Raw genomic sequence first — 15,861 nt, 5'->3', positions numbered from 1 at the left:
AATGACTTTAGAAGTCTGACTTATGCTTTTCACCGTCTTGTGAAAAAAGTGATTACAAAACAGAAGTTTCTTTCTTTTTTTTTCCAGGCCAGGCTTTTATATTCTCTAACATATCAAGCTGACGACAATGTAAATAGATTAATACTGCATGATTTTAGGAACTAAAGATTTCTTGACCAACAAAAGAACTGTTTTTCTTCTTTGTATTCAGCTACTATAACAAAAGAACAAGAAAACAAGAGCCCTTGATTGTTGAAGCAATCCCCTAAAAATAGAATTTAACTATATTTATAGGGTAAAAAATTACCTGGGCACATTAAATCTACACGGGACATTGTGCACTTGGGCACCTGCTGGTGGGAATGTAAAACGGCGCAGCCCCTGTGGAAGTCTGGTGGCTGGTGAGGAAGTTACACAGAGAGAATAACCAGTTAACCCAGCAATTCTACTCCCAGGCACCTACTGTATATCCGAGAGAAATAAAAAGGTGTGTTCACACAAAAGCGTGTACACGGATGTTCGCAGCAGAACAATTTATAACAGTCGAAAGGTAGAAACCACACAAATGTGCATCAGCTGATGAATGGATAACACAAGGTGGCATATCCTTATGATAGAATATTATTCCGCCAAACAAAGGAATACAATTCTAACACACGCTACAACATGGGTGAACCTCAAAGACATGATGCGAAGTGAAAAAAGCCAGACATAATAGGTTTTTGGTTTGGTTCTGTTTTGTTTCAATCTATGAGAGACGAGGTGACTTTACTATATTATTGACCATGAGAGTCTGAAAGTCAGCGTGAGAGAAGTGACATTTTTCCTCAAAAAAGTCTTACTAGACATCAGAGAAATGCACTCCCCCTTTAAATCCAGATGCATCTTTCCCTGTTCTAAAAAGATCTAATTGGAAATATGACTAACTATCATTAAAGGACAGCGGAGAAATGTAAAGCTGCCAACTTCACTTCACCAAGTGCAGTTGGGCTCAGGTAAAATTCTATGCCCTTTCTCCTGTACTCAGCTAATCCAGAGTTGGTTGTGCAGTTTCCAGGGAAGTTTCTGTGCTTGTTTAACACAATTCTCTGCTACAGTCTCTGGAAGGCATGGAAGTTATTACCTTTTATCTAAAATTCTTGACTGATGTCTGGTAACCTGGATATTAGTCTCTAGTCTCCCAAATACCAGGCCAATTGGTTAATGTCTCTGGGCCTAAATTTTCTCACTCGTTCAAGGAAGAGGGTGAACAAAATGAGATTTTGAGTTTGAGAGACTGAATCTGTTTGACTCCCCCGACCTCCTGTCGCCGCTACCACACACACGTACACACAGATTCTCATGAGCAGTTTGAAGTCCATTAAACTGGAAGATGTTCAAGGTTCTCTCTAGGTCAAAAATTTTTCAATTCTCTCTTCCAACAGACATCTAAGATACTGCACCAAGGGTTCTTCCGGATTGCTAAGCTCTGATTTTATGAAGAAAAAGAAGTACCCTGCTATAATGGTACGCACTGCTCAGTGTCCCTCGCTGTCTGAAATGAAAACCAAATGGAGGATTGGACAAAGTCAACAGTGATTTAGACGGGCTGACCATAGCCAGCACCCACTGACACTCAGGGAGGCAGACACGGTGCGGCTGCACTCACCTAGGACGAGGAGGCTGAAGAAAATCGTCATGCCACTTGACTGCTCCTCCTGCTGGGCCTGCTCCCCCGTCTGCACAGGTAGGATGGGCTTGGCCGGGGTCGGAAGCACCAGTTTCGTCGTGGCAACCAGGGTGGTGTGGAGGGTGACATTGAAACTTTCCTGAGTTGTGTTGAGGAACCTGTCGGCAGACATAAAAAAAGCAGAATTAGGTCAAGGAAAAAGGGCCCCAAAGCATCAACACACAAAGCCAGAAAGAGAACTTGACACAGAGCTTTACAGGCATCACAAGTCTTGCAATTAACAGGCAGGTCTTGGAGAACCTGATTGAGAAAATGCTGGCCTGCTGCCGCTGCAGGAGGGGACCAGTGCCCTCAGGTGCTTCTGAAAGCAGCCACTTAGAGAACAGGAACAAGGGGGAATCAGGGGCAGCTTAGAAAGGCTTGCTGCCTGTTCCTTGGCCTTTATGCAGGATTTACATGGAGGCAGTGGTCAGGGGGAGCTTAAAGGGTGGAGGGATTGAGCAAAAAGGATAAAGGACTCATGGACATGAACAACCATGTGGTGATTGCAGGGGGAAAGGGTATAAGGGGACTGAATGGTAATGGAAAAAAAACACAACTTTTTAATTAAAAAACAAATGAAGGCTAACTGGCGTCTCATCACTTCCAAGGTCCGACTTTGTAAGGTCAGACATTATTTACTTGGCGCCTTTGTTTCTCTAGTTTACATTCTTTTCCTTGAATTATCTCCACAAGTTGAAGAAGCCACCTGAATTTGCGATCATTGATCTGGTACTTCACAAAATCCTTCTCAGATTTCAAAAGGCTCAGTGTAACCTCCTCTGATACCCCTCTCCAGCCCACCACTTACATTCCTCACAGCTCTCTCCTCACCTGTTGGACTGTACACTAGTGCAATCCACGTAATAGTGATTGTATTGTGAGTTTTAACAGCTAATGTTTATTGAGGCCTGTTCCATTTCAGGGAAACATACAACCTTTCATTCAATAGGCATAATGTGCCTGAGGTGGATACTCTTACTTTCCCTTTTATACCCCCGAACAGTGACTCAGAGAGGTTGTGTAACTTGGCCAATGTCTCAGTCAGTCCGTGGTAGAACCGAGCTTTGAAAGCAAACTTGAGATCACTAGTTCATATCACTTCTTTTGCTCTGTGCTGCTGTGGCACAGTTTCGAGTCTGGGCCAGAGCAGATGCACAATGTTCAATAGGTGACTAAATGAAATGACCACCCAGCCAAGATGCATATCCGAAAAGTTGTCAGGTGAGGGAGCCAAATTTCAACCACGGGATTCCCTGTGAACTTTCACATATTCATTCCAGAAACATAGGCAGGGCGCCTGTAACATGAATAGACTGTGCGCAGCAGGTATGGAGACGGACGAAGAGTGGTCCTTCCACAGAAGTACCTGCAGGACCCGCACCCCCGCTACCCCCTTCTCATCTTGTATGGCCAGCCCCCGTGCTCTCTACACTCTAGTCACCCATGCCTGCCTTTCTGTCCCTCAAAGGCACTAATGCCTTTCTTGCACTTAATGCCTCTAGCACTTGCTGCATCCTCTCTCATCCCTCGTTCTGTTCATTAAGGTTTCAGCTGGCACTATCACTCCTTCCTGAGCAGACTTCCCCCACCCTAACACTATTGCATTTCCTTCAGAGCATCTGATATCATCTTGTCTATTTATGGTCTTCTTCTACTAGAAAGGAAGTTCCCAGAGAGCGGTTCCTGGTCTACCTCCTTCACTACCAGGTACCTAGGGCCTGAAATATAGTGGGCCGCCAACAGTTTATGAATGAATGAAACTAAGTGGACACAGATGCGAAAAATGATCGTTACAGTGGAGGAGACTGGCTAACTGGGGACAGGGTTGGGGGACTTCCTGGAGGAGGAGGAGGAGGAGGCGGAGCGCTCCGTTGTCAGATGATCGAAAGCTGGAAAAGGGAAATTTGGGTTGCGGTTGACGCTAGACAGCTTTCGAGGCCTGCGCTGGGCGGCCGATTGACAGCCCAAGGGTCTGACCTCCAGGAGGCTGCAAGGCCGGGCTGGGCCCAGGCCCGTCCCTCCCGCCCTCCTTGCAGGGGCCGGCATGGTCAGTCCTGGCCAACCAGCACAAGGAGCTCCACGTTCCGGGGGCCAGAAGGCGGCCTGAGGCGCTAGCTGTCACCCGCTGGGGCCCAGCCCCGCCGCCTCCGCCGCCCGGTTAAAACCCACTCACTCCTCTCCCGCCATCTTCGCCCCCGTCCTGCCGATCCTCCAAGACCACCGAGTTCCGAGTCGCAGGGCTAGCAGGGCCCGCTTTTTTTGCTTCCGGCTTCCGCTGAAGGCGCCAGCTGGCTGACGAGAGGGGGCGGGGCCTGGGCCACGCGAGGGCGGCCCTTCAGTCCCTTTGTCTCTATAGCCCGAGGGTGGGAGCATGCGTATGGGAGGATCTTTCCGGAGCACTTATAGGACTTGCGGAGCATTTGGGCCCACGAGGTTTCGGCTGCCCCCCACAGCCCCCCACAGAGCGGGGACATTTTGAGAGAAACTCCTGTGAGGTCACTGTGATTCACCCTAGCCGAATGGTGGGAAAGAAACATCGAGCATCACCTGGACAGAAGGACCCGAGGGTTTTACTTTCCCAGCCTGAGCCTCGGTGTTCCTCTCTGCTCTAAGGATGGCTAGCCACCTGGGCTTTCCAGAGCTGTGCAGTATCTACCTATAAACCTTTACCGAGTTCTGACTATGTGCCTAGCGTTCAACTAGGTGGTGTTACCTAGGGATGTGTCATTGATTAATATGGTGCCCATATGTACCTAGCAGCGGCCTGTGGGGTTGGGGGTACAGCAAGGAGTAAGGTGGGGTTGGAGGTGTAAGAGGAACCCCATTGGGAGAGCTGGGCCATATTGTAAGGCCTTTAGGCCTTTGCATTTGAGGCCACCTCTGCTGCTAACCTTTTCATGCCAGCCATCTTATCTCGTAACATCTGCAAAGCTGCCCAAATCTCTCTGTCCCTGCTGCGATTGTTCCCCTGGCTTTCCACACAGTGCCCACCCCCCCCGCCCCCGCGGTGAACTTTTAAAACTTGGGTATTCCTCTACTTAAAACCTCCACTGGCTTCCAATGTTGATCAGAGAAAAAAAACGTGGAGTGCTAACAGGACTCAACCCAGCCCCCTTTCCCCCTCTAAGTTGGACCCCTCTCTCCCTCCAGCACCCATAGCACTGCGGTCACAGTGGCTTTCTCAGGGTGCCTGAAACACACCGGGAGCACTGCCACCTCTGCCCTGGCTGATCCTCTTGTCTAGAATGCAATCATGCACTGCATAATGATGTTTCCATCAACCACGGAGGCTACGCCATCTAGGTTTGGGTAAGTGCACTCTGTGATGTTTGTACAAGGATGAAATCGCCTAATGATGCATTTCTCGGAATGTATCCCTGTCCATAAATGGCACGTTGTCCTTTGGCTCCCACCTTCCCCACTTGCAGGCTTTTAATTTAATCCTCATCCATTCCACCTTCCCCAACCACTCTGTTTAAAATCCAAGGCCCCTTGCCTTTCCTGAGTTATTTTTCTCCATAACACCAAACATACTATGTTTTACTTATACATTTGTTTATTGTCCTTCCACAAGCATGTAAACTTCCAGAATGCAGAGGGTTTTGTTTGTTTTGTTCTCTGTTTTATCTCCAGTGCCTAGGATAGTACACATACCTGACACATAGTAGGTACTCAATAATAAATGATCACTGAATGAATAAAGACATTAGTTAACACTAGATGTGTTAGGAAATAGGAAGTCTTCGAAAAGAAGAGTGCTACAACCCTACTTTTATTAGGATCCCTTTGACAATAGAGAGTTGGGGGACGGGGTGTGGGGACAAATATGGAAGCCTTTATACCTGCTGGGGGGTCTTGACAGTGATCTGGGTGAGAGCAGGTTATAGTTTGGATTCAGGTGATGCCATGGAGATGGTAGGAATGATTGGACTCTGAAGGCACGATTTGCTGATGGACTATGGCATGGGAACGAAAGAGAGAAGTCAAGGCTGACGTCAAGCTTTTGGTCCTGGGTGGAACAGAGATCTCTCTGGCTCCAACCCAGAGCTCACTGCCTCTCCAAGACTTTTTAGGACTATTGTCAAAGTGAATGTGCTCAGGATCAGCCAAAGTTTACTGAGTCCTTCCGTGGGTGTGGTGCCGGGCTATTGTTTCCTTAATTCCTCACATTTCTTTGCGACAGATATTATCATAACCCCTAAACTGAAGCCCAGAGAGGTCAACCTCTCTTGCCTGAAGTCATGCAGGTGGCAAAAGTCGAGGCTGTGATTCAGGCGAAGTCTGTGCTTTTAACCTGTACCCCCTGTTCCTCTCCACTGTCTTCATTTCTCTGGCTCTAATATGGGGCTAAACTGCCTGGTTTCCTCTGTTATCACAAACAGAGCCTGGTGAAAATGAAATGGCTTCTAGGGATCAGAGAAATGGCTTCTAGAGAGCTGGGTTCTCTCAGAACCACACTTACCAACTGAGGGCATTGAGGTTGCCACTTTTCTGTCGGGCCCAGAAAACCTCAGCTAGCTGCTGGGGTTGAGCCCTGATGGGCTGGAGTTAGTCAGAATGAGAGCAGGGCCCTGAGTCACCGATGGATGTCTCATTTTATCTGCATCGCCCCCACTGCCCTTGCCCCACAGATCCTGTTATCGGGTCCACATCCGGGCTTTGTGGCAATCATGGACCTGCTGCCAACCAGGAGCCCAAATAACACCTGCTCTCAGGCTTATGAACAAATCCCAGGCCCTTCTCACCTGTTCCTGGGAATGAATCTGAAATCCCCGGTCATTGACACCAGGAAGGCAAATAAAGTCATTTGACAAATAAAGCCATTTCCTGGGCTCCTGTGCCCTGTTAGGCTGCTGGCACAGGGCATGGCAGGCTTTGGTGCCAGACAGTCCTGTCTCCCTGCCCGAACTCAGTACCTGTGGGCCTGTGACCCTGGACCCTACAGCACCTAAAGAACCTTAGGTCACGTGATTGTTGTGACAAAAGCCTTTGGAAGGCTGTTATAAGATTAGAGAAAAGGCTTTACCTTTGTTCTCTGTTTCCACAGCCCTCTTCCCCTAATCTTGCCATTCAGATCTCAGTTTAAATGTCACCTCCTCAGGGAGGCCCTCCCTGACCACTCAGTCTAAAGCAGGGATTGGAAACTTTTTTTGTAAAGAGCTGGACAGTAAATGTTTTAGTCTGATCTCCATCCCAACAACTCCGTTCTGTCTGACAGTGGGAAAGACACTATAAATGATTTAAATGGGCGTGGCTGTGCTCCAAGAAAACTTGATGGATATTGAAACTGGAATTTCTTATCATTTTCACATGTCATGAAAGATTCTTTTGATTTTTTTCAACTGTTTAAGAATGGGGAAACCATTCTTAGCTAGAGGCTGTATAAAAGAAGCTGGCAGGCTGGATTGGCCCACCATGGGCGGCCAACCCTTAGTCTAATCTTAAAACAAGTATTTCTGGGGTATTTATCATTATCAGGCATTTTCCCCCTTCTTCCCTCCATCCTTCCCTTCTCTCCTTCTTCACTAAGTTTATCATCCATTCTCCCCTCCAGGATGCAAGTCCCTGAAAGTAGATGGTTGTCACACTCCTGTCTTTTTTCTGTTCTTTGTCTCTTTTAATGTTTCTTGAATATTTATTCTGTACCAGGCGTTGTTTCAAGGACATGATGCTCTGTAATTTATTTAACGCCTATAAAAACCCTATGAGTTACTCTGATTAGCCCAATTTTACAGATGTGGAATCTCGATGTCTTCTTCATTACTCTTTTCCCCAGAGCTTAGAAAATGCTGAAGCCGTCTGCAAAACAGGGGCACCAAAAAAAACTTGTTAATGACTTTGATATGTCAAAGTGGTTACCGTGTATACCAGTCAGGGTTTAACCGGAGAAGCAGACCCAGCAGGAGAAATACGTTAAGAGATTTATTGTAAAAAAGTGGCCTAAAACAACACGAATTGTTTATTATCTTAGAGTTCTGCTATAGGTTAGAAGTGTTGTGGGTGTAAAATCCAGATGTCAGCAGGGCTGCCTGTGTTCCTCCTGGAAGCTCGAGGAAAGAATGTCTTTTCTTGCCTCTTCCAGCTTGTAGAGGCGCCCACATTCCATGGCTTGTGGTCCCATCTTCTCTCTTCAAAGCCAACAATGGCATCACTTCAACCTCTGCTTTGGTCATCCCATCTTCCCTGACTCTGACTTTCCTGCCTTCTTCTTTCCTTTATAAGGAGACTTGTGACCACATTGAGCCCATCCGATGTTCTGAATGACCTCCCCATCTCAAGGTCAACTGAGATTCTCCCTTGTCATGTAATAGAACATATTCACAGGGTTCAGGGGTTAGCATGTAGACATCTTTGGGGGGCCATTTCTCTGCCTACTGCCCTGTGGGGAAAATAAGTTCTGTGTTGGCCTTCCTGTCATTGAGTTTTACCATTTAGTATTCTTTCATATGGATTTACACATGGGGAAGAGTTGGGTATAATTTTTAATGTGTATAAATTTTAATGTTTTAATTTGGTCCTGGCCACTTAGCAGGTAATAGGCACTAAAATTACTGGGCAGAAATGAAAGATCTGAGCTTGTTGAATTCAGTGGAGTCAGGTGCAAAAGATACGTCTGAGAGAATTTGCGAAAAAAATACAGATTCCAGCCCTGACTAGTGTGGCTCAGTTGGTTGAATGTCATCCCACAAAGCAAAATGTCACCAGTTTGATTTTTGGTCAGGGCACGTGCCTGGGTTGTGGGTTTGGTCCCTGGTTGGGACACGTGAGAGGCAGCCAATTGATGATTTCTCTCTCACATAGATGTCTCTCTCCCTCTCATTCTCCATCCTTCCTCCTCCCTCTAAAAATAAATAAAATATTTGAAAAACAAACAAACAAACACAGCATCTTTGTAAAAAATACAGATTCCAGTCCTGTCAGAGATCTACTGGATCTCCAGTTGTGGGGCCTGGGAATCTGAAGTTTGGGGGCTTTCCAGTTCCATAGCAGACTCTGTTGGTGACTGCTCATAACCCCTCAGAGGGTCCTGCTGCTGACTCAGTGCTTCCGGTCAGCACAAGACAAGCCAGCTGCGTTGGGTGTTGATGGTCCCAGAACAGGCCTCAGCCAGTAACTGACGGAAGTTGAAGGACCTTGGATGGAGCAGCTCTGAGGTGCATGTTCTAAACAGTTGCCCAGAGTTCCAGCTGCCCATAAGAGTGACCCCCTTGACACCACATATGTATAGGAAACAGAAACCCAGCTCAAGACAGAAGCAACTGGAATTCCCAGATGGTGGTAAAGGGGGATCCCAGAATGATGGCTGCGTACCAGAGGGGGTACCCAGTGAAGATTCCAGCAGGTCTGAGGGCCCCAGGGGGATCTCTCCAAAAAGGTAAGTAAGTACCATTTCTGACACTGGAAGGTGTTTGCCACTGGACCATTGGCAAAATGTTTGAAGTTGAACTGGAAACAAATACTGAGAAAATTAGGTCTGCTAGGGGTGGGGGAGGAGAATAAGACAATGATTAACTCAAGGAAAATTATAAAGCTGTGCAGGAAAGCAAAGGACATCGTAGTTTACCACACAGCTCAGCTGTGAATGACATTTACATAGTGACAATTCTGTAAATAATAAATATTGATCTTACCAAAATTACAACCATCTTGAGAGGGTGGGGCAGGTGGGAAGGGCGTGTGCGATGCTGGGGCCCAGTGTAGAGGGGGAAAGGGAGCAGAACCCTCACACCCTACAGCGGGGGAGAAGATTATCCCGAAAACTGGGAGATTCAGAAGTGCAAATAGAAGCCTGTTACTGAGGGAAATGGAGTTAATGTCAAACAACCAGTTCAAAGAGGTCAAAGTGGGTGTCTCTGGGAAGGGGGAAGTGGGAGGAGGGAATGAAGTGGAGATTTCTGTTTTTAGAAAATCTGACTCACCAAGTTATTTGCCTCTATAACCTTGATACAAATAAAACCGATAACCCAAAAAATAAATACATAAAGAAGGGCAGGAAAATATATATTCAAATGTTGTTTTGATGATGGTTGTCTCTGAATTGTGGATCATGGGTGTTCTTTTTTCTTTTCTTGTTATTGAAATTGTTTCTTTCCTGAAAATGATATGAAGCAAGAAAAGAGGAAAAATAGGATGTTTTTTAAAGGGGAAGAGAAAAAAGGTATGCTCAGGGCCAGCCTGGAAATGAGCGTTTCTGTCTGTCGCCAGGTCTCGAGGTGGGGACGGTGGGAAGAATACAAAGATGAAGGGTGGAGGGCAGGGAGGAAGAGTTGACGGAGCTTGGTGACTCATGGAATAGGGAGGTGAGGTGGCATCCAAGATGAAGATATCCAATAACCGTGGCCTCCACTTCCTGTTTTTGAATGTGACAAGCTGGCATATTTCTAGTTTTTGACAGTTGACCAGCAGTTACTGGGTGTTCCCCATGACAGGCAATGTGCCAAAGGGCTCTGCTTATGTTTTCTGCTGCTTCTACTCTTACTTGCTGTTTAAGCGTTCACTGATCCTGTTCTTCCCATGCTCAAAAGCATCCCAAGGCGCCCCTTCTAATCGTGAACAAAACCCAAACTCTTCTGAGTACTCTGCAGGCCTACTTCCATCTTCTTTCTGCCCTGCAGGGGTCTCTCACCTTCTCGGGTACCTTTCCTACCACAGCCCAACTCACTGGGCTCCAGGCTCTGCTCCCTTAACCTCCGTGAATGTGGCGAGCTTGCCCCTACCTCAGGGCCTTGGGTGTTTCACAGGTTGGTTAGTCAATAGTCGCATTGAACAAATCCTTATGTGGATCTGTGAGTGCTTAAAAGTCGTAGGTGTGAGCATTTCACTCTTGATCTCCCAGCACGTCCCTTGGACAGTAAATAGACGTCACGTCCAGGCAGGCACCGTGCACCAGGCTAGATGAGGAAAAGACTAAGCACACTGACATCGGTATTTGGGTGTGTCTTTTGTTTTGTGTAATAAGTTCTTCCTGGACACCTACCTAGAGAGACCTTTGCAGGCCTATCCTGTGAAAATACAAAGGAAGCCACACGTCATTTCAAATGTTCATTTTAAAGGAAGCGCTTTATGGCTTCTCGTCGGCCTGTCCAAGTCACCAGCATTATCCCTCTCGCTGAGCCCTTTTATTGATTCTCCTGGGTCAGAGATACCAGCTGTGGTGGACACTATCCGTTTTCTTACCTCATTTGCTGACCAAAAGGGAAGTTCCCCTGTCTTTTCAAGTAGGGGAAAATTACAAAAATTTTAAATGAACGCATGAAAAATAATCGCTCTCATGTACGGATTTCATCCTAGGAAAGGGCCCGTGCTCTGCCTTGGCAACATGGTGTGGTGGTTAAGGCCATGGGCCTTGGAGCCAAATTCCCTGTGTCTGAATTCCAGCTTAGCTACCTATGGCTGTGTGACCTTGGCTACGCCACTTCGCCTCTCTCTGTCTCGGTATCTCCATCTGTAAAATGGGGTTAATAATATAACGCATCACACAGAACTGTTGTTAGGATAAAATGAATTCAATAGAGAGCAACTATCATATGTAAGGACTCAGTAAACCTTAGCTAGTACTGTTGAATTAAAAAATAGAACAAATATGCTTCAGTGTTTAAATAAGTGCCTATGCAGTAATAAAAAAATCTATGAGATAATTTATAAAATGCTCTAAAATTATGATTGCTTTTCTGTACTGTCTGATTTTTTATAATTATAAGCTAATATTACTTTTGTAATTAGAAAAAAATTTAAGTTAATTCCATTTGGGGTTGGGAGCTTAATAAATAACTCTGTCCTCGATAAATTGTTTGCCTGTCCTCACCTTCATGTGTTTAAGGACTGTTTTTGCCTGGGGAATTCTTGCCAAAACACAAAGCCACCTGTGTTTGCTCAAATCCTCTCCTTGTGAATCAGGGTGAGCCTGTGAAGCGCCCGGTGGGTCCCCCTACTCTGTGTTGCAGGAAAGGAGATAGGGACCCACCCACCCCTGGTTCTTTTGGCTGTTCATTTCACCTGCAGTCATTCAACAAGGTTTGGGAAACAAACATGGCCCATCCAACCAGTAGAATTCTATGCATCCATCTCGAAGATAGAGGCAGATTCATATCTATTACACTGGAAAGACGTTTATAATTTTTTTTTAAGATTTTATTTACTTATTTTTAGAGAAAAGAGAAGGGAGGGAGAAAGAGAGAGAGAGAAACATGGATGTGCGAAAGATACATGGATTGGTTGTCTCTTGCACACTCCCAGCTGGGGACCTGGCCCAAAACCCAGGCATGTGCCCTGACTGGGAATTGAACCAGTGACCTTTCTGTTTGCAGGCCGGCAATCAATCCATTGAGCTACACCTGCCAGAGCAAAAAAAAAAAAGGTGTTGAATTCTAAAAATAAGTATTACCATGGAAAGACGTTTGTGATCATACCGCTCAGTAAAAACAAACTAACTACATTTATTCTAAACATAAGTATTGAATACTTAACCGTTCTGTTCAAGGCCCTGGGGACACAGCAGTGATAAACAGAGAAAAGCCCCTAACCGTGGAGAGCTGACATTCCGGAAGAAGAGACAGACAGTATACAAGAAAACAAAGTAAGTTAATTCAGACAGTGAAAAATACTACAATACAAGAGATGGGATGGAGGCAGAGCTACATAGCTGGGGTGGTATTTGAGGATGTACAGTATGATCCCAGTTTTGTAAAAATATTCCTCTGTGTGTGTGTGTCCGTTTATCATAAGCAAGAGAAAAAGGAATCCTCACCAGACTGTTTGCACTTTGACTCCAGATACTTCTGGAGTTCTCTTCTATGCATGGGTCTGGGCAAAATTCTTGGCTAAGCAAAGTCCTGCCCTCAGAGGACTATGTCCTTCTCTGATTTCCCCCTCGGTCAGGTTAGGCTGGACTCTGAACTCATCAATGCAAGCAACAGAAACTCAAAGTAGTCTAATGGAAAATTGGGTCATGTAAGGAAAAGTCTAGTGGTAGAACTGGTTCAGGCATGGCTAGATCCAGGGGCTCAACAGTGTCAATAAGGGGCTCTGCCCCTCTTCCTCTCCCATTTCTGCTTTCCCTTCTACTGGCCTCACTCTCAGGCAGGCTCTTCCCATGTGATGACCAGGATGGTTTCCAGCAGCTCCCAGATTGTGGTCCTTCCAGCTCAGCAATCCTAAAGAGAAGAGAAAAAAGAGAGAAGAGAACCCCCTTTCCCTAGGAAGACCAGTAAAGTTCTAGAGCCTCCAGTCATTGGTCCAGTTTGAATCACATGTTTACCCTGAACCAATCAAATTGGCCTGAGGGATGTGGACATTCAGGTGAAGATAATGCATTCACTCCTGGAGCCAGGAGGGAGAGTCTCCCTCCCTTGAACCACATCTACTGAGGAGGGGGAGAGGCCATTCACTACTAGAAGGCTAAAAAAAGAGAAAAGGTGTGATCAGCACAGGTTAAACATTAACTATTTGTCACACGTTAATGATGCTGGATAGGGACACTTATTTCCATTTTACAGAGTCGAATTGAAGGTCAGCAACTTTTGAAAGGCCGGAGAGCCAATAAGTGGAGAAATTGTTCACTGAAGTCTGTCTGATGCTAAAACCCCTAAGTGATGATGATGATGGTGGTGGTGATTATAGTAATAAGAACTACTATTTATTGAGTACCTACCGAGTGCTAAGCTTTGTAAGCAAGATCTCACTTCATTCTCCCTGCACCTTTGGGCAGGTGCAGTGGACAGCACAGTTGACTCCTTGACATCCATTCCAACCCAGGCCTGGGACCCAGTTAGTCTAAGCCGATCATAGGAATTACATCCCCTTGCCAGAGATTGGTTCAGGAATGGGCGTGTGACCCAAATTTAGCCAATGAGAAGTGAAGAGACTTGCCAGGATAGTTCTTCCTCACTCTTCCAGGAGAGGGTCTGGAAATGCCCCTTTTTGCCTACTGGACATGAAAGAGGATGCCTGTAGCCCTGATTGCTCTTGACAGTGATCCTTTGTGAACGAGGAGAACTAGCCTTGGGATGAAGTCAACACTGGACAGCAGAACAGGGATGGAAAGAACCTGGGGCCTTGATGATGTCACAAATCTGGCAGCTCCACCACTGCCCCGAGGGGAGGCAGGCTAGCCCATTCTAGTTAAGCCAGTTTGGGTCTTATTAGCTACTGCTTTTTTAGCAAAAGGCATTCTAGTGGACTCAGTATGGATTTTTTAAATCTCTATTTCACAGATAAGGAAACTGAGGCTCAGAGAGGTGAAGTGAGTTGCGTAAAACCACACAGTGAGCAGGGCTTATCTGATTACAAACTCATCGAATAGTACAGTTCCCACACAGTAATAAACCTTCCTCTGCTAGATGCTTTTTAAGCACAGGGAAGTTGAATCTTTATAACTACCCTGCAGAGTAAGTGCTTTTATCCTTTTTGTAGGTCACAAACATCCATAGGGGAAGGGAGGCTGTTTAGCAGAGAGACTTTGGAATCTGGGGATTGCTTACAGGCTCACAGTTCATACATAGTGAAGGACAGACAATGGGCAGGTGGCAGCGGGTGGGGTGGGGAGTGCGGAATTCTTGGGGGTCACAAAAAGCCAGGATCTCATTTGAGTCCCGCTGAAGGGTTGAGCCAGGAAGACTGGCAGAAAGAGCCCCAGAAACTTACTGCTCCTCTCTCAGGACTTACTTCTAATTCATTGTAAATTTGAGCAAGAAAAAAAAAATCCACGTAGGGACTACAGCACCATTTTAGAAAAAAAGTTGGAAATATAGACGTGTAATAAGAAAACATAACTCAGAAACATTACCAATACTTCAGCTGTCTAATCATTGGCCATTATGCTCCATATTTTCCTATAAAGAAAATAGTTGGGAAATAGGTGGCATGTGAGCTGAGGCCTGAAGGGTGAGAGGGAGCCCTCATGGGAAGAGAGTTCCAGGCAGAGGGAACAGCGCATGCAAAGACCCTGAGGTGGGGGTGAAGGTGGCTGAGTGAAGGCACGGGAGAATGGCCAGTGGGGTTCATGAGAAACAAGGGAGTGGGGGTCGAAGGAGATGAGGTGAGGGAGACAGAGTCTAGTCAGATCATAGAGGAGGAAATGGGCTTGAGGCCAGGGAGCTGCCCGTGTGCCCGGCACCCAGGCGACGGACCAGTAATATAAGCAGGTTTATTAATGAGCATCAGGCTTGGGGAGCAAGACAGGGTGAGCGACACCGCCAGTCCAGCCCAGTATATTTTCACCAAACACCCGCCCTATGCCAGGCCCGGCTCAGCGTTCTAGCTTTCAGGGCATTTGCTTTGAAGATCAGAAATTCAGGGGCAGCCATGGCTCTAAAGAGGCATTTTTCCAAAAATGACATATGACTGGCCAATAAATAGATGGAAAGAGCCTCAACGTCTCTCCAAAGCAGGCAATTCAAGTTCAAACACTTAAGAGACGTTTCACAGCCGTGGACTGACAGCAATTTGAAAATCAGAAAACACTGAAGTGTAGAAGACTGGTTAATAAATAGCTCAGGCTCCGGAAGCGGCCTCTCTGAGCTCATACCATGATACCATGCTCTGCCATTCAGAGTGATTTGAGGCTGGTTACTTCCCCTCTGTGGCCTCCATGTCTCTCTCTCTGTCAAAGGAGAATGAGTTGTCTTTACCTCCAAGTTTCTCGGAGGGTTGGTACCACGAGTTAGTTCACGTTAAACTTTGTGAAAGTACCTGGTACATAGTGAATGTTGATGTGAGGGTGGTGGTGTCGGTGGTGAGGATGTGGGGAGCGGGGAGTCCCTCGCACACGCTGCCGTTTGCCTGCTGAAACGCACTTGTCCTGCGGCCAGCAGCCCGCTTCCTCTCCTGCGCCCCGGAGAAGCGCTGGCCTGTGCCTGTACGGGTGCAGTAGCTCCGCCCACAGCGGGCCTGCAGGGAAATCGGTGGGAGAGGCATCGGTAAGTGAGTGGGTAAGTAAACTGTGGCATATTCCCTGAAAGGAATACCAGTGGGCAGTAAACATGAGTAAACTAGATCTAAATAGGTCTTAAAAGTATAATGTTGAGTGAAAAGAGAAAGTTTCAGAAGTAAACTCTTAGTGCGATACCATTTATGTAAATATTAATGCCATAAGGCAATGTTTGTGTGTGTGTGTGTATATATATATACACACAAATATATATACACAGTAT

The 15,861-nt window shown here is 46.3% G+C and overlaps 1 protein-coding gene and 1 long non-coding RNA gene across 3 annotated transcripts in view; both read right to left on the bottom strand.

Moving 5' to 3' along the window:
* SLC9A8 (solute carrier family 9 member A8) overlaps positions 1–3,968 on the bottom strand; it is a 61,660-nt gene extending 57,692 nt beyond the window's left edge. The window contains exons 1-2 of the mRNA XM_037167154.2: positions 3,885–3,968; positions 1,649–1,827 (exon numbers count right to left, since the gene is read on the bottom strand). Coding sequence (XP_037023049.2) covers positions 1,649–1,827; positions 3,885–3,898 — 193 coding nt within the window. The 5' untranslated portion in view covers positions 3,899–3,968. The remainder of the gene's footprint in view (positions 1–1,648; positions 1,828–3,884) is intronic.
* A 7,916-nt stretch (positions 3,969–11,884) lies between these two features.
* On the bottom strand, positions 11,885–15,621 carry LOC119064904 (uncharacterized). Of its 2 annotated transcripts, none has more exons than XR_008392615.1 (3): positions 15,401–15,621; positions 12,785–12,864; positions 11,885–12,045 (listed from the first exon to the last, which is right to left on the bottom strand). It is a non-coding gene; the product is annotated as an uncharacterized LOC119064904 (long non-coding RNA). The 2 variants fall into 2 exon arrangements; XR_005085513.2 differs by lacking the exon at positions 11,885–12,045 and adding an exon at positions 15,237–15,311 and having other exon boundaries at positions 12,568–12,864.
* Positions 15,622–15,861: the final 240 nt, after the last annotated feature.

The sequence above is a fragment of the Artibeus jamaicensis genome, unplaced genomic scaffold (assembly GCF_021234435.1).
Source record: "Artibeus jamaicensis isolate MK-2021 breed Jamaican fruit bat unplaced genomic scaffold, CSHL_Jam_final contig_685, whole genome shotgun sequence".
NCBI classification, from domain to species: Eukaryota; Metazoa; Chordata; class Mammalia; order Chiroptera; family Phyllostomidae; genus Artibeus; species Artibeus jamaicensis.
The sequence above is the reverse complement of the archived record's forward strand: the minus strand, read 5'-3'. Positions and strand labels throughout refer to the sequence as shown.